Raw genomic sequence first — 22,319 nt, 5'->3', positions numbered from 1 at the left:
GAGAAGCAGACAGTAAAGATGAGCATTAAATCAGCTGGTGAGGGGGCACCTGGCTGGCCCAGTGGGTTAAGCGTCCGACTCCAGCTCGGGTCGTGATCTCACGGTTCGTGAGTTCCAGCTCTCTGCTGTCAGCGCAGAGCCCGCTTTGGATCCTCTGTCCCCCTGCCCCTCTCTGCCCCTCCCCTGCTAACGGTCTCTCTCTCAAAAGTAAAACGTTCAAAAAAAAAATCAGCTGGTGAGAAGTGCTCTGGAGACGAGAATCTGCGTATCGGGGATGGGGACCTGACTTCACGCTCGAGGTCAGGAAGGCCTTTCTGACGAGACGACATGTGGGCCGAGATCCGGATGGAGTGAGGGAGTGAGACAGTGGGTGTCTGGGGAAGAATGTTCCAGGCAGAAAGAACAGCAAATGCAAACGCCTTGAGGCGGGAGGAGCCTGGAACTCGGGAGGAGCAGCATAGAGTCCGGGGCCGGAAAGCAGCGAGCCAGGGGACAGGTGGCGGGGGACGGGGAGGGGGGCGGCTGAGGTGACAGAGCCTCCTGGGGCCGGTCTGTGGGGCCTGGCGGGTCAGGGTGTGTGGGGAGACGTGAGCGGGGCGATGTGGTGTGGGGGACGGGGTCACGAGTGTCCGGTGGGTGGCGTCGCGGAACGGGGGGTGGGGGAGGCCTCTCACGTGGGTTTGGAGTCAGACGGACTTAGACGCTGGAGAGCACGGGGCCGTTGTCTTAGAGCCACTTCTGTTTTCCTGCATAAATAAGGAGCGAGGCTCTCAGCGGGAAGGAAGGCCAGGGATGGGAAGGGAGGTGCGAGGATGGAGAAGGTGGACAGAGTCTGGTGGGGGTGGTGAGTGACTAACGCAGCAGAGCAGGATCCCACAGCGCCCTCGAGTGAGGGGACCCAGCTGAGTGGTGGATGGGCCGCCCTCTGCAGCCACATCAGGTGCCTGGAATAGGCGGGGAGTTGGATTTAATCAGGGATGGGGGCTTGCGAAGGCTGAGGCGGGAGTGGGGAGCACGTATGCAGTGGTGATTACAGAGACTGGCTGGGAGGGAGCGAGGACTGTGCACAGGAATTGGAGTGGCAGACGGGGGCCCTCGTGGGGAGAAGGCTGTGGGGTCCTGCACTCGAGGGAGGGAGCTGGAGCAGGGCGGGGGTGGCGGGAGCATGGGGCCTGATTCTGGAGAGTGGCCGTCACTGGGGATGACAGGGCTGGAGTCTCAGCAGGCAGCGGTGACCTCAGGCCGGGGGGAGGGCCAGGAGCTGAGAGATCTGGGGTCAGAGGTAGTCTTTGGGAAGCCACGAGTGGTCCTTGAGGCAGGGCAGGCCTGGCCGGGGCTAACAGCCCAGCTAGGAGGGCCTGGCATTTGTAGGTCCAAGCAGCCAGGGAGGAGAGGGAGCGGGTTCCTCAGCTCAGTGGTTCCTCGGGTGTGAGCACGAGCGCGGCCACTGCAGAAGAGGGTCACCAGGAAGGGACCCATTCCCATCCCTGGAAGGGACTCATTGGAGGAAGTGTTGAGGAACTAGGAGATGTTAATGAGAGAAAAGGTCTGCTCGTTTTAGAGTTTTTCCCAAACCCCGTCCTTGAGGGGCACCGATCACCTGACTCTGGGCTGGCCATAGACTTGACTTAGTGCAGGACGGTAGAATCAGACCTTCTAAGGCTGTACCAGACAGACATTCATCACTTTTCATCCACAGTCCGAACTCCAGCCTTCACGCTCCACCGTGCAGAATGCCTTCCCGCCCTGCCCCTGTCACCCCTCAGCTCAGATGCCTCCTCCTGCAGGAAGCATCCTGGACGACTCAGGAACTCTCTGTGAAGGCCTATGGCTCCACACTGTCTCCATTATCTGGCTCTTGTTCCCACAGCCCAGCGTCAGCGGATACTCATCTTATGTCTTGTCTTCTCTTTGGGTAGTGCGGCGAATGGGTTGGCTTACATTAGAATCCCAGCAAAATGGAGAATGGTGCTTCCTCCCCGTGGGCTGGGGGGGATTCAATCACACAGCTCCACACGTGAGCCCCAGCAGATGTTGTCCTCTAAGTACAAGTAGCCTTGGGATAAGCACACAGCTTAGTATTCTGCGTCTCCGTAGGGCTTATCCAAATGCCTTTCACGTCTGTGTGCCCAATAAATATGCATTTGCTGAATTTGGGAACGATCTCTATACAGATTTTCGAGAATAGTTTTTAAAAATTCAGAGGGGTTGGGGCACCTAGGTGGCTCAGTCGGTTAAGCGTCCGACTTCGGCTCAGGTCATGATCTTGAGGTTCGTGAGTTCGAGCCCCTCGTCGGGCTCTGCGCTGACAGCTCGGAGCCTGGAGCCCGCTTCGGATTCTGTGTCTCCGTCTCTCTCTGCCCCTCCCCTGCTCGTGTGCTCTCTCTCTCTCTCTCAAAAGTAATAAACATTAAAAAAATTTAAAAATTCAAAGGGGTTGAGATCTACAGTTATGCTTTGCAGCTGCTAGTAAAGAGAGTTTGCAAATGGCTATGAAAAAGATTGTACAAGTCCAGCCTTACCTGAACTGTAGTTTGTAAGTATCAATTAACAAAAAAAAAAAGATTTTTCGTATGGCTCTAAAAGGGAATGAATTGTTTATGAGACTTACTGCTTTACATCAGAAAGACTTTTTAAAAACTTACTAACACCATTTACAGAGAAAATTGCTTTGCAAACATTCAATAAATGCAAAGTGTTCTTTTTTCCCATAGACCTGTCATTTCGCAATACCTACAACTGTGAGTCTTTGAAAACATTGTATTTTACAAGAAGTATTTTAAACCGTTCACATTTTTTATGACCATTCTGGTTTTTAACACTGGGTCTTTTGACTTCTCCTAAATCACTTTCTCTACACAGATTTTCAAAAACATGAAAACTGTTATCAAAGCCTTCAAGCTCATTGATGTTAACAAGACTGGTCTGGTCCAGCCCCACGAGCTGAGGAAAGTTCTGGAGACCTTCTGTTTGAAGATGAAAGGCGATGAATACAAAAAGTGAGTAAACGAAGGTGTGGGGAGAGATTGTGCGGTAGAACTTAACCCAGTTTCAAAGTGGGACCTGGCAGGTGCCCTGGGGTCCGACATCATCCCCTCCTGCCGTCTCCATCTTGGCTTTCTAAAGGAGGCGCTCATGGCGTTTCTCCTGGGCCCGTGATGCTCCCTGCAAATGCTCATACTCGAGAGCTAATGGTTCTAATTCCGAGAGTCCCCAGGGTGACAGTCATCTGGCCTGCAGGCCTGAACACATCTCGATTATTTAAGCGATCCATCACCCAGTTGTCTCGCCTTTCTGGTTGGCACCGCGCCTGCCATCCCCCGCGTTTCCCGTTCACAGTTGACTTTTACTCAAGGCCTGGGGTTAGAGAAGAACCAATTCCAGGATTTATTCATTAGCTGGTGTGCTCCCTGTTGGCTCTCCATCGTGATATCATAACAGAAACTTAATTTTCCTCTGAGGACTGTTGTTGCTGGGGTTGGCGGAGGGCACCGCTGCAGGGGGACCGCGAATAACCGAACGTTTAGCCGCCTCACGGCTCTCCGAAGCCGCCGCCACCTGCTCCTGACTCGAGGGCAGTGTGTGGAAGCCTGCGCGGGCATCTTTTTTTTTTTTTTTTTTTTTGAGCCTCCAATAAACTCCAGATCATTTAGAAGAGGCCAAACGCTTGGCTTCCGTGGCTACCTGAGTTTTGAATGGAAGCCACTAGAAGGGGGCCCACGTTGAGCTTCATTTCTGTGGGACTCCGCCAGGAAGCTCTCTTCCTCTTCCTGCCTTTACCCACTCTACTCAGCATCCCCCAGGCTGTTAACAGAAGTACCAAGCCTTATTATTTCCCTCCGCGCTGAAGAGCCTCACATCACACTGCAGTTATAAATCGCTCTGACAATGGCGGCTGTGCCTGCTTTGCGTAGCGTCATAAAGACGATGTTGCTTCTGTCCGGAGAAGAGGAACCTGCTCTTGTAGCAAGGAAGCGTAGGGGGCCTGTGAGCGTGGCAGGGGCGCTGCGGGGTCTGAAACTCAGGGAGACTTTATAGAAATGGGTATTGCCTGGTCTTTTGAATATGTTCTTCCTGTTTTCCTCTTCCTAACCCACCTCAGAATATAAAAGGACATAATAGATGTTTTAATTTTTACATCTTTCCGACTGGGAAAGTGTCCAGAGTAAGATCCAAACAAAACAAATTAAATAATTTTGTGCACGCAATTATAGAACAGAAGCAACACCCTTCTAAAACAGGCAATCAAAAAACAAAACAGTGTTTTATTTGACAATAAACCTTGTGTTTGGCACTGCGGTCTCCAACCTAGTAAATCTATAAAAAATGTTACTGCCTGTTTCCCCATCTCGTAAGTATTGAATAATAAAGAACTCCACAAATTTTTATTTGAGTTTTTTCCCTAAGCCTCGAGAACAATACTGTTTTCGTGATAAGGCTCGGGAAACTTAACATAATAGAATTGCTTTTCTTTAGAACAGAAACGCAAAGGATCAAAAGCAGACCATTTCTTCAATGGCTTTAATGCTTTTCTTATAGAAGCTCAAGAATATACTCTTTCCCTGAGAAGCTGCTTCAGTATTAACTTGGCCATTTTAGGTTTACCAGGCGGTAACAACCTGGGCTTTGAAGTCAGGCTCCGCTTGGGGTCAGGTCTGTGCTGCGCCCTCCCCGGTTCTAGGGCTTTGGGAAGCTCCTGGGCCCCTCCGAGACCCAGCTTCCGCTTAAAGAAGTTTCTAGCTAGAAACCCCTTGCAGACTGACGCCAAGATGCTCCATAGTGTATAAAGCGGGTCTGGGATGCTCCTGGCGCAAAGGAGGTGCCACTTTCCCGGCGACTCTGTCACGGTCATAAAGATTCCAGGAACGCACTCCGTTCCCTAGACGACAGGTCTCTTTAGGCTGCAAAATACCGTCCAGTGTGTGTGCAGAAGAGGCGAGAGAGAATATCCTCGCCAATTTTACACTTGATCAGCCCACCCTGAGACCCATTGGGTTATGCTTTTCCTTTCCCATCTCACACACCCTACCGTCCGTAGCCCCACAGGCCCAAGCATTTGGATCCCAGTAAAACAATGAATGGCCCGCCTAAAAAGCAAACAAACTCACTCGAGGTCAGCCCACTGCCTGTGCAGAGGAGTGAAGCCCAAGGCTGGTTGTAGGTGGTGATGCCGGAGAGGTTCATGGGTCGAAGGTGTCGTTCCCTTGACCCTGCAGTTGGCCTTCCTGTGTGACCCACTCGCCTGGGCACTACTGAGACTTGGTTTTTGAGATTTTTATCTGTAGGAAATATTATCATGGGATTCTGTCTGTCTGTCCTCGATGAATCTGCAGCAGGGATTATGAATGCGGATGGGCTGGGTATTAGGAAAGGTGAGGATTCTCTTAGGAGGAAATACCAGTCTGAAGGAATGCTGGAGTTTTACGGAAAACAGGGAAGTTGGTGATGAGATATTTATCAATATCCGGACATTTTCCTGGAGCATCAGAGTAGCCAACGCTTTCTTTAGGACGGTAACTCAAATAGGAGCACAGTAGGTCAGCCTTCCGGGTCCCCGAGCCCACAGCCGTATTTTCACAAGACAGAGACTGTGGATGTAAGACGCAGCTACTCTGGGAGTTTCAGTGTTAACATCTGGCAGCTATCCTATCTCCAGATATTTTTTCTTATTAGAACAATGGGCAAGATTCGTCAAAGTGGGTGAGAAAAAGGTATGCATTGAAATGAACACATGACGTTACTCTTTGTTAAATTTGGAAAACAGAAAAATAACAAATACTTTAAGTGATAATTGCTAAATTTTTAGAAAGCAGCATGAAATGAGATAATTATAGAAACCAACACATATGGAGATAATATAACCAAACATTTAAAAACTGTCAATTTTTTCTCAATGTAATAATGCAGAAATCATCTAGGAAGCCATTTATCAAGTGGCAGATTTGAATAATAGAAGATTCATTTTGAAAAGAAAAAAATATTCAAACATCCTATTTATCTGAACTTAGAAAGAAAGAGTGTCTCAGTATATTTCAGGGAGAGATCATTGGTTTTGCCCCTCACCCCAGTGAACTGGGCCTCTGTTTGTCTCTGTGAAATGCTGTGCTGGGTCAAGAGGATGGGCTGGGTTCTCCCCTACACCCCGCTCTGGATTTCTCTGGTGACAGTGGCTTTCTGCTAATTGACTCATGGCCCAGATCCATTGCCCCCTATTTATTAAAGGAAAGTGGGACCTGCTTTTGCTGTCTGAGTGCAGCCTGAGTCCTGGCTGCTCCCTCCTCCTTCCAGAGAAGGGAGAAGACGGGTCCTGAGATGCACCTGTACTGTTCGAACCCTCACGCACGTGTCGGTAGGCCAAGGAGAATGATCTCCTTCGAAGTATCTGTGTGTTTGAGTCTTATGCTAACCATTCTTAGCATTGACTTTTTAATTCCAGCTCTAGCTAGAAATGCATTAAAATGAATGCCAGCCCCAGTGCTGAAGGATACCTTGCCTCGTTTTAGATTCTCTGTATTGTAATTTCCGATTACCAAAGAACATTTCTATTTCAGGTTTGCAAAACACTACAACATTGATAAAGACACCACAGTGGACTATAATGTTTTCTTGAAGAACCTCAGTGTAAATAATGACTTGAATCTTAGATATAAAACGGGAAATCCAGGTGAGTGTTTTGAAAGTACATAGCTAAAGATTTCAATATCCTTTGGCACAATGATTCCTCTTCTAGGACCTATTCTAAGGAATACTTACAAATATGGAAAATGCATTAGGTGCAAAGATAGCCATGGCCTCATTGTTTAGAAGAATAACATAAATGTCTAACAGCAGAAAAAGGGTTAAGTGAGTCACAGAGTATCCATGCACAGCCACGAGCAGCGATTTCCATGAAGTTAATGGTAAACGTGGAAAGTGGATGGGGTGTTATCTGTAGATGATTAGAAAGAAAATTCTAAGACACAGATCGTCTTTAAGTGATATGTGCCAGGGTGTTGTTTCATTCTTCTTTCTGCTGCTTCTGTATATTCAAAAAAAAATTTTTTTTGTTTGTTTGCTATTTATTTATTTATTTATTTATTTATTTATTTATTTATTTATTTATGAGACAGCGAGAGACAGAGCATGAGCAGGGGAGGGGCAGAGAGAGAGGGAGACACAGAATCAGAAGCAGGCTCCAGGCTCCGAGCTGTCAGCACAGAGCCCGATGTGGGGCTCGAACTCACAGACTGTGAGATCACGACCTGAGCTGAAGTCGGACGCTCAACCGACTGAGCCACCCAGGCGCCCCATATTCAAAAATTTGTAATGAACACATTATCCCTTTAGTGATGGGAAAAAAATCTTAATATAAAAGGGCAAATAGCTGAGTAGTTTATGCATTCTCTTAGACACATAAAGCCAGGCTCACACAGGCATGTAGCCTTGAGACGGAACACTTTCTCCTTGCGCCGATGGCGTTTATCCCAGCCTCATCAACAAAGTGCCCAGAGCTGTTGACCTGCTGGATAGTTCTGGAGAGAGCAGAGTCCAGTCCCCTGAGGATGAATTTATGAAGAATGCAACTGGAGATTCTCCCTTGGGAGCCTTTGGTCATTTGAAGGCAAGTGATTTCTTGCCTCGAGACGTGGTGTCACTGTCTGGTTTCAATTTAATTCAGCACAACAAATACTCATCGAGCACCTTCTGTGATTCTCAGATTTGCCACACTGGCAGGCTTAACAATGACAAATTCTCAGATTTTAACTCGGTTCCTCTAAGATCACTGATAGCAGACTCCTTAGGGGGTCTCCTTGTTAACACCTCTCGAGTTTTACGAATAACTAGACCAGATGCTCTTCCAAGAACCTGTTCATCCCTTATGTTTTGTTAGTTCATGTGCACAGCACTGGGCCCTTCATTGGCTTCGGAGCCAAGTAACATACTCTGTCTTTATTTTTTTTTTAATTTTTTTTAATGTTTTTTTTAAATTTATTTTTGAGACAGAGAGAGACAGAGCACGAGCAGGGGAGGGGCAGAGAGAGAGGGAGACATAGAATCCGAAGCAGGCTCCAGGCTCTGAGCCGTCAGCACAGAGCCCGACGCAGGGCTCGAACTCACGGACTGTGAGATCATGACCTGAGCTGAAGTCGGACGCTTAACTGACTGAGCCACCCAGGCTTCCGTACATACTCTGTCTTTAAGGAGTGTGTGTGTGTGTGTGTGTGTGTGTGTGTGTGTGTGTGTGTGTGTGTTTTAAATGGGGCAGGTAAGGCATAAAATAAGTCACATAAAAAAGAAATAATAATATAAAGCACTAATTTGTTGTGCTCTGTATAGATACTTCATGAGCCTTAATTTTAATTTTTATTTCTCTCAACACCTTTGTGAGATGGGTATTATTATCCCATATTTTAGATGAGAAAACTCACACTCAAGGGTGCTAGATGAAGCTCCCAAAGTCATAGAGCTAGTTTTTGGTGGAGTTGAGATTTGAGCTGTTTAGCTCCAAAACAAACTGTACAAATGCCTGAGAGGGAAGAACAGAATGTCGTGGGGTGTGCACAGGAGGAGGAGGGCGGTCCAGGGAGGAGCCGGGAGGCACTTTTGCAGGCCCAGAGTTCACAGGATGCACATGACAAGTGTGGAGGGAATGAGAGTCTCCCCCCAAAGGGGGAACGTGTTTGGCCGGAGCATGGGCTGTGAACTTTGTCCAAGGGAGATATAAGGTGGTGGTCTCCCTTGATCATAGAGACTTTTCATCACAAGTAAGTTTAGAGTCCTAACTTGAGAACCGTAACATTCCACCGTGCTTACCGAACATTCGTCCCATGCCAGGCCTGAGGCTAAGCACACTCCTGGACTGTCTCTCTTCATATTCTCCGCAGCCCTGTGAAGCAGACACTTTGGCAGATTAAGTAAAAAGATTGAAGTAAACAGTCAAGCCAATCCTACCACCCAGAATTAACCACTGTCAGCGTGATGCCTGGCATCTTTCCGTGCAGATCTGTGGAAAGGAGAAGCAAGACAGACAGTCAGAAATAGCTTTGTAGAAATGGGTTCCTAGAGATGGCCTTTTGTATCAGTTTTGACTTTTACTTGAGCATATCAGAAGCACAGGAATTCCAACGAAACTAAAGAAAATCCTGACTATGTCTTGGCTGGAGGTAATACCCGCGGGTCACGCGTTCCCGCCCCCCAACGTCAGAGACTTTGACCCACTGCCTCTGATACTGATGGGGCTGTGGAGAAGTCTGACGCTTGCCTAGTTTCCCCCTTATCCACGACGTGCTTCTCCTAGCTGGCTTCCCAAAGGAATTACTTGGTCCTGAGTTTCAGAAACGTAGCTAGGATAGGTCATGCTGTTGAGCCTTTTGCACAGTGTGTTTTTAATCTGCAAGTCCAATTACTTTTTCATTTCAAGATTTTTTTTAAGTAATATTACATCTTCGAATAAATCTTTGGTTTCATTTTCCTGATTTTTAACTTCGCTGTTGCAGATTATCCTTATGTTGGATTGTCTTTGTCTTTTGTGTCTGTTAAGTTATCTTAAAGTGCCTTTCTATTTCTTTGCGTTTTTCCTCTGAGGTCACAGTGACATCTCAGTCTTTTATCTACACTTGTGATCTGATTTTTGCCAAGGTCTTTTTTTTTGTTCCATGTGATTTCTACCTTATTTATTACTTCTATCATGGCATTGCCTTTGGTTTACGATATTACTTTCCCTCTCGTTTTGTTGTGTTACCATCTTGTTTGACTGAGTTTGTGTGCTTTTTTCATGTTTACTTGTTTATTTTGAGAGAGAGAGAGAGAGCATGTGTGTGTGTGAGTGAGGAAGGGACAGAGAGAGAAGGAGAGAGAGAATTCCAAGCAGAATGTGTGCTGTCAGCTCCATCACAGGGCTTGATCTCATAGTTCGTGAGATCATGACCTGAGCCAAAATCAAGAGTCAGATGTTTAACTGACTGAGCCACCCAGGCACCCCTGAATTTGTGTTCTTATGAAGATGTTCTTTTTTAAATTAATGTTTATTTATTTTTGAGAGACAGAGCACGTGCGCATGCGCTCAAGTGGGGGAGGGGCAGAAAGAGAGAGGGAGACACAGAATCCGAAGCAGGCTGCAAGCCCCGAGCTGTCAGCACAGAGTCTGATGCAGGGCTCGAACTCACGAACCATGAGATCAGGCCCGAGCCGAAGTTGGACACTTCACCGACTGAGCCACCCAGGCACCCCTGAGGATGTTCTTTGAAGCAATTTTGTACCTTTTATATTTTATTCCAAGATGAGATCTTTGCCTTTTTGCATTATGCTCCTCTCCTTCTTTGTCAGTCCACCTACACCAGCCTCCCACACTTTTCCAGTATTGTTTTCATAATTTCGAGAACATGGGGTAAACTGATGATGTTTTTTTATTCTCTTATATGTCTTTAACTAATTAGAGTCTACCTCAATCTAATATTATACTAATTCTCATGAAGTATAAGGGCTTTACAACAGTATTTGCCCATTCTTCTTTCCTGTCTCTTGCTACAGTGCTGTTGTACTTTTATGTACACTAGAAACACAGAATGCATTGCTATAGCTTCTGTTGTTCTGCTGAGATTTGCTGTCTGTTTGCTCATTAAGAGTATAGTTTCCCTTTTGTTCTCAAGCACTTATGTTGAAATTAAAACTCTCAAAAGCTTTAAAATTTTTATCTGCTATTTCCAGCCTTTTAGGTCATCTCCAAGTCTGGTTCTTTATTGATTACTTTTTTTTCTTAAATATGAGGGATCACAGTTTTCTGTCTTGTTTTGTTTTGCGACGTCTCGCAACTTTGGAATTTAGCCTGGATACAGTAAATTTTGCATTGTAGAGACTTTAGATTCTGTTATGTTCCTCTGAAGAATATAAGTATTTGTTTTAGCAGCCAGTTTATTTAGCTACACTCAGACTCTAGTCTTTGTCCTCCCTGAGGGCTTTAAACACTTGAAATCTTTGTTCTGCTATTTTAGCCTTAGCTGGGCATCTTATTGTCTGCTCTATATATCTTGTTCAGGGATTAGCCAAAGATTTTGGCAGAAGTTATGCACAGACTTTGGAAATCCTTCTCCAAGGCCGCCTTCTTTTTTTTTTTTTTTTTTTAATTTTTTTTTTAACGTTTATTTATTTTTGAGACAGGGAGAGACAGAGCATGAACAGGGGAGGGTCAGAGAGAGGGAGACACAGAATCTGAAGCAGGCTCCAGGCTCTGAGCTGTCAGCACAGAGCCCGACGCGGGGCTAGAACTCACAGACTGCAAGATCATGACCTGAGCCGAAGTCAGCCGCCTAACCGACTGAGCCACCCAGGTGCCCCCCAAGCCCTTCTTTTTGGTCTTTCCTCACTTTCCTACTTTCCAGATACTGTGTAGTCCTGAACTCTGTCTTCTGATTCCTAAAGCCAGCAGGATGCTGGAAAAGCCAAATAATAAGAAATGCATCCAGAGTTACTCTCTTTTTCCAAGTGTCAACTCCAGTTTATGTCAGTTGCTCTCTAGTGCCTTCAGACAGTTTTTTGTTTATATTTTGGCCAGAGTTTATACTTGTTATCTGCTGGGAAGATAGGTTCAATGTGAGCCAATCTACCATAACTGGAAGCAAAACTTTCTGGTTGCCCGTGTTAAGAGTTTCTTCTTGTGTCAGTCTATGCTGGTAATTTATTGATTTTTCTAATTTTTACTATTTTTTTCTTTTGCCTATTTCACCAGGTATTGTAAGAAGGTGAGTTCTATAATACAATTTCAGTTCCAGCATGGGAATCTCAGTTTTTTTCACATTTTGTTACCGATAATTGGCAACATTTTTGTTTGTTAGGGGTACGTAAAATAATGATGCATCTCACAAGGAAAGGCAATTTTTATCTGATTTGATATGAGATATATATCTGGCTGTTCTGTATATTCTTGTTCCTGTAGTGTTAGCTCAAGTTCTCATTGCTGCCTCTTAACTGGTGCCATCGTCTGCAGCATGGGCCTATTCCGATCTGTCTTCTATACCCCAGTCGTAGAGATCATCTTAAAATCTTAATCATGCCACTTTTTCCTCTGTAACTTTCACAATTGAAATTTAAGTTCTTCAGTTAGAAGACAAACTCTTTTTTGTGGGTGTTCTAACTTAAAGATACACACTGGACCCAAACAATGCAGGTTTGAACTGCATGGCTCCATACGTACACAGAGCTTTTATACCATAGTACTGTAAATGTATTTCCTCTTATGCTTTTCTTGACGTCTTTTCTCTTTCTTACTTTGTTGTAAGAATACAGCATATAATACTTATGACATGCAAAATACGTGTTAATCAACTGTTCATGTTATCAGTAAGGTACCTAGTCAACAGCAGGCTATTTGTAGTTAAGTTTTGGGGGGTCAGAAGTTCCATGCAGATTTCTGACTGTGTTTGGGTTGCCACCCCTAATCCTTGTGTTGTTCAAGGGTCAGCTGTAGTAATTTGGGGCTGTGGGCTGCATTATATTAAAGCTCTACACCGAGGTTGTCAGCAGAGGCCTATTTGTTGGTATGCGGTGGCAAGGGACAAATCGCCGACGCCAACTGGTCATTGTTCACATTGCCATCCTATCAGTTCAAAATCCTTAGCACGTAAGTCTGAATCTCATGGCACCAGCATATCCTTTCTGGTTGGCTCCTAATGGAATTTATTTTATTTGGCCCATGGCTTGGCTAATTTGAATCCCAACCTTACTGACTGGTTTTGGGAAAAGCCAAGACATCAGACAGGTTGCTCAGGGTAGCAATCAAACAGAGAGACGTTACATGGAACAGTTCAAAGGTCCTTTCTAGGTTTTCATTTATCTTCTAATGTGTCTCTGTGTAAGTCATAAAGAAGTAGGTCTTCCTGTCTCACTGACCCAGCTTCCGTCAGATTGCCGCATTAGGAGCGAGGTCTTTATCACACCTGCTTGCGTGCTTCTATCTCTCTTATTTGTCTCTCGAGTCATTTTGGTGATTTGAAGCTTGTCCTCCAGTAGACTTCTTGTGAAGTGCCCATGGAAATGATATTCTCTGATTTCTTACAGTTTGTATGTGGCCTATATAAAAAATCATTTGATAAAATCCTTAGCTCAGATTTTCATTCCTTAAGGATCTTAAATATCTTTACCCAGTGCCTGGTGATGTAAAGTTTTGCCGAAGAAAAGTTTAATGACAGACTGACTTTCTTTCCCTCATTAGTGCCTTGGTCTTTGTGTTCAGATAGCCAGCACATTTTTCGCTTTTTATTTAAAACCCAGTAATTTTGCTAGAAGTCATGATGTTGGACACTTGTGACTGATTTTATAAGTATTCAGGTACTATTTGAATTGCTAGGCTTGAGTCTCTTTTATTTCGGGAAGACTTCCGGAATTGTAATTTTTTAGCATCTGAACCATTCCACTGTTACGTTTTCTTTCCAGTGGTACGTTGTGCAGGTATCTTGGATTTCTTTTCCTAGCTTCTGTTTTAGACTATCACCTTCTTGCACATGTTCCTTCCTGCCTTCTTTCCTTTTTGCTTCCTTGATACATTTTTTTCGCCTTTTTCACCTCCTGTGACTGTCGTTTATTTGCTCTTGTGTTCCTTTTAGCCCAGCCTTTATTTCTGGAATGATTTTATTTCGAATTTGCTTTGGGGCTCTATCATTGAATTTCAGAATTTTTCTAGCTCTGATTGACACGAGTCCTTTCTTGTCTCCTATCATTTAAAACATTTCTCGTCAACCAATAGGTAGCTAATGTGTACTGAGCATCTTGTGGGCAAACTCTGTGGCATTTCTGTCCATTTCTTCTTGCAAATGGGGACCCAGAAGCACAAGCCTGTGTGGGTAGCCCTGGAAGGTCGCAGAGTCAGTGGCTGGATCCAAAGTGAGTCCTCCTCACCTTCGTACTGTTTTCAGGGTTTTTCTGAATCTTACTTTGGAGCTTCCACTCAGAAATGCTTTTCTTGGCACTCCAGCCATGAAGCACTTTGACGGATAAGTAAATTCTAGACTGTTTCTGATTTTTCTAGAGTGAAATCTTTACTAGTGTTTTAATAATGTTTGTTTTCTACATGGTGGTTTGGGGAAAATAGTCTCAAGAGAGCAATAATTTTAAAATAATGTGTCCCCTAGTGCATTTTTCCTAAAATTTCACTCTCTTAAGTAAGCACATAATTCCACATACTTCTTTATATCTGTTTCTGTTTCTCATATGAACTCCTGCTTTTTTCTCTTATCTATGAACTAGAAATGATAAGAATAAAATCTGCTTCTGTAGGTTCCTTTTTGGGGAAAATGGGTCCTATAAGGACTTATTACCAAGAGCTGCTGGTGGGTTTGATGCTGTTGCTACCTCTTATCAGGGACGCAGTATGTCATATATTTGCAGGCATCGTGACCTTTGACTTTTCTAAATGTATAGAACTATGTTTCCTGTTGATTTTGCATATTTCTGGTTTTGCTATGTTGGTGTTCTTAACAAGCCATCATCATCTTGCTTATCAAGGACACTATCTATTTGGCACCTGAAGAAGTGACATTTGGGGGTGGGTTTCCTTCTGCTGCATCTATGACATGCATAAATGCCCCCCTTAAGCTTTGGATTTCCTCTTTACCCCATTTCAAATCAGCAAGAACCCTTCAGAGGAAATCTGGGGACATTAACAGGTGGTGGGAATTGTTATGCCCGGCTGAAGAGTGAGGCCTGGCATAACTGTGACGAGAGAGGTGCCCTTGAACGTGGCTTGGGTGAGCTTCATAGCCAGCTTATGGTGGCAGTATAGCTGCACGGGTCCCTGGACTGTGAGCTCCCCAAGGGCAGGCCTCACACCCCAACCCCCCCTCCCGCCCCCATCCTCCAGAACCTGGCATCCTGTTTACAGAGCATGGATGGGTTTCCCTTGATGTGCCCTGTGTCCCCGAGAACTGTCATTAGAGTACCAGTGCCCCAGAGTGGAGCCCGCACCAGGGCGCAGTCTCAGAAAGCCCGACTGGAGACCTCTGTGTGCCCAGCCGAGTCAGACCCTGGTTCTGTGGGTCGGCTTCCCCGTCTCTCGACGAGGCTCTTGCAGTGTGCGCGCTCTGAGATCCCAGTTTCAAGTGCTTGGCTCACTGATGCCACAGAATTCCAGACCACGTTCTGGAAGAATGGCTTTGTATTTCATTACATAGCCAGATGGGGGAGGCTGCTTTTCTTCTTCTTTTTCCCTTGTTTTCTTTTCTTTTCTTTTTCTTTCTTTCTTTCTTTCTTTTTTTTTTTTTTTTTTTTTTTTTTTTTGAGGTAGGCAATGGGATTCCAGAAGACTGGCAGTTTGTTAACTACAGCTGAGTCGTTGTAAGTGTGCTTAATTTGAGTGAAGCGTATTTGCAGACAGTTTAGGAAATAAATCTGGGAAACCATTGGTGATTCTTTGTAGTCGACTTTGAGAAAGAAAATGGCTATATTGTAGATTTATTTTATTCTTTGATTATAAAAGTAATACATGTTTCCTGCAAAAAAGGCAGAAAACACGAGAACACAAATAACCATCCCCGTAATCCTACCCCCTGAATCCTCCCACTGTATTCTTCTTGGTGTAGTATCCTATTAGATTTCCTTTCGGATGGATGGATGGATGGATGGATGGATGGATGGATGGATGGGTGGGTGGCTGGGTGGCTGGGTGGCTGGGTGGGTGGATGGGAGGATGGATAGACAGGCAAATACACAACGTAAGTATTAAAATGAAAATTAAATCATGCTAATAATATCTCTTTCAATCATGATACAATATAAAGGAAAAATTTCCATGTTCATTAACTTAGGCAGGCACCTTTGTTTTTAATGTCTGTGTGGTATTTTATAGGCTTGGTGAACCATGATTTATAAAACCAATCCTCGATTAATGGGCATTTAAATTGTTTCGGTTTTGTAAGTCTTTAAACAGTGCAGAAAATATCCTTACCCACATACATTTGTTGGACGGTCCTATAATTCCATTCGTGTAAAATTCTAAAAGGAGATTTAAAAGTATTCAGTTACCAAGTTTTCTATACACAGGCCAGGACTGATTTCTTTCTCTATTATTCTCTTTTATCCATGCCTATTTGACAAGTGGAAACATATCGTTAACTTGTTTTAATTAGAGTTTGGGTTACCAATGAGTTCAGTACTTTTTTGTGCATTTGTTGGAATTTTTCATTCTTTTTATGTGAATTACCTGTTTACAACCTGCGTCTATGTTCTACTGAGTATTTATTTTAGTGATTTGTAAGAGCTACTCATGCATCATGGTAATTAACCTATAGTTTTTCTCACGTTTCTTTCATTGTGATTTGGGAGTGTGTGTTTTTAACCAAACCAAGAAAAATATTGATGTCGTCAGGCAGATCCATTATTTAAGTGATTCGGGGCTGTAATGTGTGTCTTGGAAAGGACTTCCCACCCAGAGATTGTGTTCTGTGTAATATTCATCTTAACTTTCTTCTGCTTTTACGGTTTGATTCTTCTACTTGATGAACCGTTTACCTAAGGTTTATCCCAGCACAAGCTAGCAGGTAGATTAATTTAACTTTTTTTCTAAAATGTTCTGCCAGTCATTTCAACACCATTTAGTACATAGTTCGTCGTGCTTTTGGTTCATTCAAGTCTTACATTTTTGCCAGGCAGGTGACGATGAAAAGGAAACACTGAATATTCAAATGGATCTTTGACACCGTCAATAAACGAAAATTCTTTTGTCTGAACAGAGGTCTCCTGGGAGAGTCAATCCGTCAAAAATTCCAAAAGGGAGTGCCCTCACAGCTCTGTTTCATCCGAAGAGGTCTGGAAAAACTGTTCCCTGGAAGAAGTTGAGACGGCCTTCTGCCAGGAGGTAAGAGTGTCTCCCTAATGCCCGGGTTCTCTAAAGTGCGAGCACAGGAGATTGACAGCTGTGGAAAACCATTAGGTCTGGACGCTATTTCTAGGCATCGTGTGGATCCTGCCTCCACCTCCTGGGACCCTGAGGCCTCCTCCAACCTGTCGTGACAGCCTGTCCGTAACAGTACTGGTGCTGAGAGGCTGGTTCCGACATATCTCTTTTGTGCTGCTCACGCACTTAATCTGGTGAAGAAGATTCCAGACTCCTGTGAGGACGTGAGGCATCTTTATTGAGCAAAATAAAGGAACACTTGAGTAAATGAAGAGGTCTTTTTTGGTTCTTGGGTTGGAAGATTCAAAATTAATGTCTGCTCTCCCTATTTCTGGATGGATATACATATATATTTTTTTCTTTTGAAAAGTAGTAATAGAGGACCCCATAACAATATATCACATAAAAATATAAAGGTATGCTAAGCCTGTATGGCACTGGTACAACCATCTGACATTCAAATTGACTTAAGATAATAGTTGGGTGATGGATCAGTCTGTGTCTGTGAATTCAGCATATGATATCAGGCATTCCAGTAAAGTGTGGCAGGGATGCGGACTGGCTCACTGGGTAATTATTATTGGAAAAATTCACTAGCCAGCCATGCAGGGGGAAAAAAAGCTCGTAACCTGCCATTCTTCACACCAAAATTCTGTATGAATCAACTATTTAAATTTAAAAGTACTGCGGGTGAAAATTTTTTAATCTTGAAAGCGAGACTACCTTTCAAGCATGATGCAAAGCCCAGAAACCATAAAGAAAAAGATGCTACATCTGATTACATTAAAATGAAGAGCTTTTGTACAGCAAAACTTTGTGTAAGCAAATGATAAACTTGACAAAGTATGTGCCATGTAAACCACAGACTAAGGTGCGTCGAGCTTTTAAAAACGAATGTAAGGTGTTCAGTAGAAAAATGTCAATGAGGAAAAAATTAACAGAAGCCAGTGTTGATCAAGGTGTTGGAGAAGTGGGTCTGTAATATTGTGTTGGTAAATTAGTAAAGCTTTGTTTTCTCTTATTGTGGTTAATAAATTTATTGTTTTCATAAAAACAGAACCATTACAAAATACATTAGTGTTACAAAAAAAGTAAGCAATTCTGAAAAGTACAAAGAAGAAAGCATAAATTATTCAAAATCCACCGCCCAGAAATAATCAAAGGCAACATTTGGTGAACATAATTCTCGGCCCGTCTTTATTCATATATATAGAAGGATGACTGCCTCGGTGGGTGGGTGGGTGGATACATAGATAGAAATAATTTTATAAGAAGAGAATCGTGCTCCTTTTACAAATAAGATGTATTTAACGTAAATGTCTTTGAATTTACCAGAAGCAAAGGAGACATCACCACCCTCTCCACCCTCGTAATTAACCCTTTTGTGGGGCCCGCTGGGTGCGAGGCAGGGTCCTCCTCAGTCTTCACAGCAGCTCCGTGAGCCAGGCCCTGCTATCATCCCAGCTTCAACGTGAGGAAACTGAGGCACAGAGAGGTTTAATGACGGGTCTAGAGTTCCCCTGCCAGTGAGGCCTGGGCCAAGTTTAAATCCAAGTCCTTGCTGACAGTGCTGTCTTCAAGTGAAGCTGAAGATATTTCTGTACTTTGGATAAATATTTCTTTACCACAAGATAATATCAGGTCCCCAAAGGGACTTTGAGACAAGAAGAGAATTAAGAAAGCCATTAAGAGTTGCAGAAATTACGGTGTTTTTGAAGGATCTTTCGATCGCAGGCGGTACGGGAGGGCTCTCGCTTCCCGGTGTTCCTTCCCACCTCACAAGTTTTGTTGTTTCTATTTTGTCCTTAGCCAGGGTTTACCATGATATTTACATTCTATTCCGGTCCTATAATTTCCCCGGTTGTTTGGCCTTCGTTGTGTATTTACGTGGGTTTAAGACACATGACTATTCTCCAGCGTTTACCGTAGTTAATCCCTTTCTGAGTTCATTATTTTGATTTATTTTTTGGCTGGCTGGATTTCATAGCCAAGTAATTTCCTTAAGAAAGGCTCATGGGGGCTTTATTCCCTTTGTTTTTTTCATATTTGAGACTGTCTGCCTCTTACTTTTCTACCAGAAACACTTGGCTGGGTGTAATTCTTCCATCTTGCTTTCTTTTCCTCAAGATGTTGTAAGCCTTGTTCCGTTGTCTTCTGTTCTTGTTTTATTAAGTTTAGTTATTTACTTTAACAGAGACAGAGTGTGTGTGTGGGCGGGGGAGGGGAGAGGAAAGAGAGAGAGAGGGAGAGAGAGAATCCCAAGTAGGCTCCACCAGCACGGAGTCCGGTGAGGGGCTCAAACTCATGACTGTGAGATCATGACCTGAGCTGAAGTCAAGAGTTGGATGCTCAGCTGACTGAGCCACCCAGGCGCCCCTGGCATTGGGTGTCCTGAAGAAGCCTGAGCTCACTGATTTTTTTTTTCCCCCCTTATAGGTAATTCCTTTTTTCTACCTGGATGCCTAAAGTATATATTCTCTTTAATCCTTGAAATTAAAAAGCAAAACTAAGCCATACTGGCATGGAGCATTTTATGTCAAAGTTTCCTGGAACACAGTGTGTTCTTTTGAGGTACAGATTCAGTCCGTCATTTCCAGAAAACTTCTCCTGTGTCACTAAAATCCTCTCCTGCTCTCTGTCCCTCTGCCTTCGCAGCATCTTTCCTCCCTTCAGTGTTATTCCCAGTTACCCTCACACTGGGTCATCGTTGTCCTCGACAGCTGCCGCCTTCTCCCAGCTTGCCTTCAGCCTTTTTCCCCTGCCTTCGTTCGGAGTCTTTCAAGCCTTTCCTTTATTATTAATTTTAATTCAGACTTGCGTCTTACGCTGTTATTTCTAATTTCTTTATTAGGTCCTGTAATGATACTATTTTTGTTCTCAATTTTCCTAGCTTTGCAATATCCCTTCTTTTTCATTGTTTTATCATCTTGACTTCAAGCTTTTCTTATCATGAATTCATATTCTTAGTTTCTTTTTATGGCACGAAACCTTTGTAGGTGATCACGTGTTTATATTTTTTTGTATTATGTTTCCTTAGACTGGGTTCTTTGTCTTTTGCCTGATCTGCCTGCCTGCCTGCCTTCCTTCCTTCCTTCCTTCCTTCCTTCCTTCCTTCTCTCCTTCCTTTCTTTCCAAATTTCTATAGTTGCAAAACCACTTATTTTCATCCTGCTTGTGCTCAGGTTTTAAGTTTATTTATTTTGAGAGAGAGAGAGAGAGTGAGCGAGCAGGAAAGAGGCAAAGAGCGGGAGTTAGAGAATCCCAAGCAGGCTCCATGCTGTCAGCGCAGAGCCTGATGTGGGACTTGAACCCACAAACTGCAAGATCATGACCTGAGCCAAAATCAACTGAACCGAAATCAAGAGTCAGACGCTCAACTGACTTAGCCACCCAGGCGCCCCTCCCCCATTCTTGATAGAGCTGTATTATTATTCTCACTTCTCTACAGTTTTCCATCATCTGCAACTACACAAATGATGCATTCTCTTACAGAGGGATGTTTAGATTGCTTCCTGGTTTGTGCTGATCCCAGTGATGCTGCTGTGAGTGGTTACATACGTATGTTTTGGGGCGTGTGCACAGACATCTCTCTAGGAATAGCTTACACCTAGGAGTGGAATTACCTGCTCGGTTGTAAGGGACATGCACCTCAGCTTTAACTGGCAGTATCGAACTTGTTTTATCTATGTGCTCTGACTGTTCAATTTCCCTCCACAGTGGAATGAGTTTTTGTATCACTTTCTAGAGTTATATGTGTGTATCATCAGTCCACTCTATATTCTTTTTTTTTTTTTTTTTTTGAGAGAGAGGGGGGAGGCACAAGTGAAGGGCAGAGAGAGAGAGAGAAAGAGAGAGGGAGCGAGAGAAGTGGAGCTCACCCAAAGTGGGACTCACGCTCACCGGATGCGGGGCTCAAACTCAGGAATTGTGAGATCATGACCTGAGCCGAAGTCAGAGTCAGATGCTTAACTGACTGAGCCACCAAGGCTCCCTGCAGTTGCAAATTGTTTTTCAAAATACCAATATACAGTCCCACCGGAAGCATATGAGAAAGAATTCCTGTCGTTCTGCCTACTCACCAACGCTTAATGTTGTTAGACTTTAACCTTTTTACATTCTGATGTGGCTAGAATGACGTCTGAGCTATCATTTTAATCTTTATGTGCCTTCCTACTGATGTGTCAAAGCTTTTGACATTTTGCAACCCTTCTTTAGAACATTTTTGGTCAAGGGGCGCCTGGGTGGCTGAGTCAGTTAAGCGTGCGACTTCGGCTCAGGTCGTGATCTCGCAGTTTGTGAGTTTGAGCCCCGTGTGCGCACTGTGCTGACAGCTCAGAGCCGGGAGCCTGCTTCCGATTCTGTGTCTCCCCCTCTCTCTGCCCTCCCCCACTCGCACTCTGTCTCTTTCTCTCTCTCTCTCAAAAAGAAACATTAAAAAAATTAACAGTTTTGGTAAAAATATATTCATTTAAAACAAATGTTTATTGAATGCCTCCAGCATGCCAAATTGTGCTTTATTCTAGGTAATTATGAGTGAACAAAACAGACACACCCAGCTCTCATGGAGATTGTACAAACTTACATCGGGGGAGAGGTGTTACACAAACACATTCACAAACACGATAAATAAATTAAAGGACAGGGTGTTACAACAGAGAATAACAAGGGGGACCTCATCTGGATTGGGGATCAGGGAAGCATTTGTAGAAATTAAATGTACAAACAGAAAATGGGTGTCCTTTTTACTGGTCTATCAATAATGTGATGGTGTGCCATGCATCATTTAAAAGCATGATGTAGAGGGGCACCTGGGTGGCTCAGTTAAGCGTCCGACTTCGGCTCAGGTCATGATCTCATGGTTCCTGAGTTCGAGCCCCGCATCGGGCTCTGTGCTGGCAGCCCGGAGCCTGGAGCCTGCTTCGGATTCTGTGTCTCCCTCTCTCTCTGCCCCTCCTCTGCTCTCTCTTTCTCTCAAAATAAATAAATAAGTAAACTTTAAAATAAATACACGTTAAAAATTTCATAAAAAATAAAAGCATGATGTAGATATGTATTAGTGCTTACAGAAAAACATTTCATGACATATTGTTAAATGAAAAAAAAAATCTGTCAAATCTGGATGTATAGCCATGATCCCAATTTTATAAAGTAGTATGTTTATATGATCGTTACGAGAGTTTCTGGAACACTATGTAAAAAAAATTGGATGGAGAGACTTCCAAGTATCTTTATGTCCTTCTTTTTACTTTGCTGAATTGCTTGTTTTTTTTTTTTTTCCTTTTGTAAAGAGTAACCACTGAAAATTTCCTTTTATAAAGAGTAACCATTGAAAATTCCTTGGTATCATGTCACCAAGACACTATTTCTGTTTCCTACCCCGCTTTTTTCCTAAAAGCTCTTGATGGTGTCAGAAACACGCTCCTGAAAAAAATCTCATTGGAGACCAATGTCATCAAGA

The 22,319-nt window shown here is 43.8% G+C and overlaps 1 protein-coding gene across 7 annotated transcripts in view; it reads left to right on the top strand.

The window, feature by feature from the left end:
* EFCAB6 (EF-hand calcium binding domain 6) overlaps window positions 1-22,319 on the top strand; it is a 245,050-nt gene that overhangs the window by 65,586 nt on the left and 157,145 nt on the right. For all 7 annotated transcript variants that reach the window (XM_053226905.1, XM_053226903.1, XM_053226901.1 and 4 more), the window contains 3 exons: window positions 2,863-2,999; window positions 6,552-6,664; window positions 16,698-16,822. In XM_053226905.1, the coding sequence (XP_053082880.1) occupies window positions 2,863-2,999; window positions 6,552-6,664; window positions 16,698-16,822 (375 nt within the window). The remainder of the gene's footprint in view (window positions 1-2,862; window positions 3,000-6,551; window positions 6,665-16,697; window positions 16,823-22,319) is intronic.

The sequence above is a fragment of the Acinonyx jubatus genome, chromosome B4 (assembly GCF_027475565.1).
Source record: "Acinonyx jubatus isolate Ajub_Pintada_27869175 chromosome B4, VMU_Ajub_asm_v1.0, whole genome shotgun sequence".
NCBI classification, from domain to species: Eukaryota; Metazoa; Chordata; class Mammalia; order Carnivora; family Felidae; genus Acinonyx; species Acinonyx jubatus.
The sequence above is the reverse complement of the archived record's forward strand: the minus strand, read 5'-3'. Positions and strand labels throughout refer to the sequence as shown.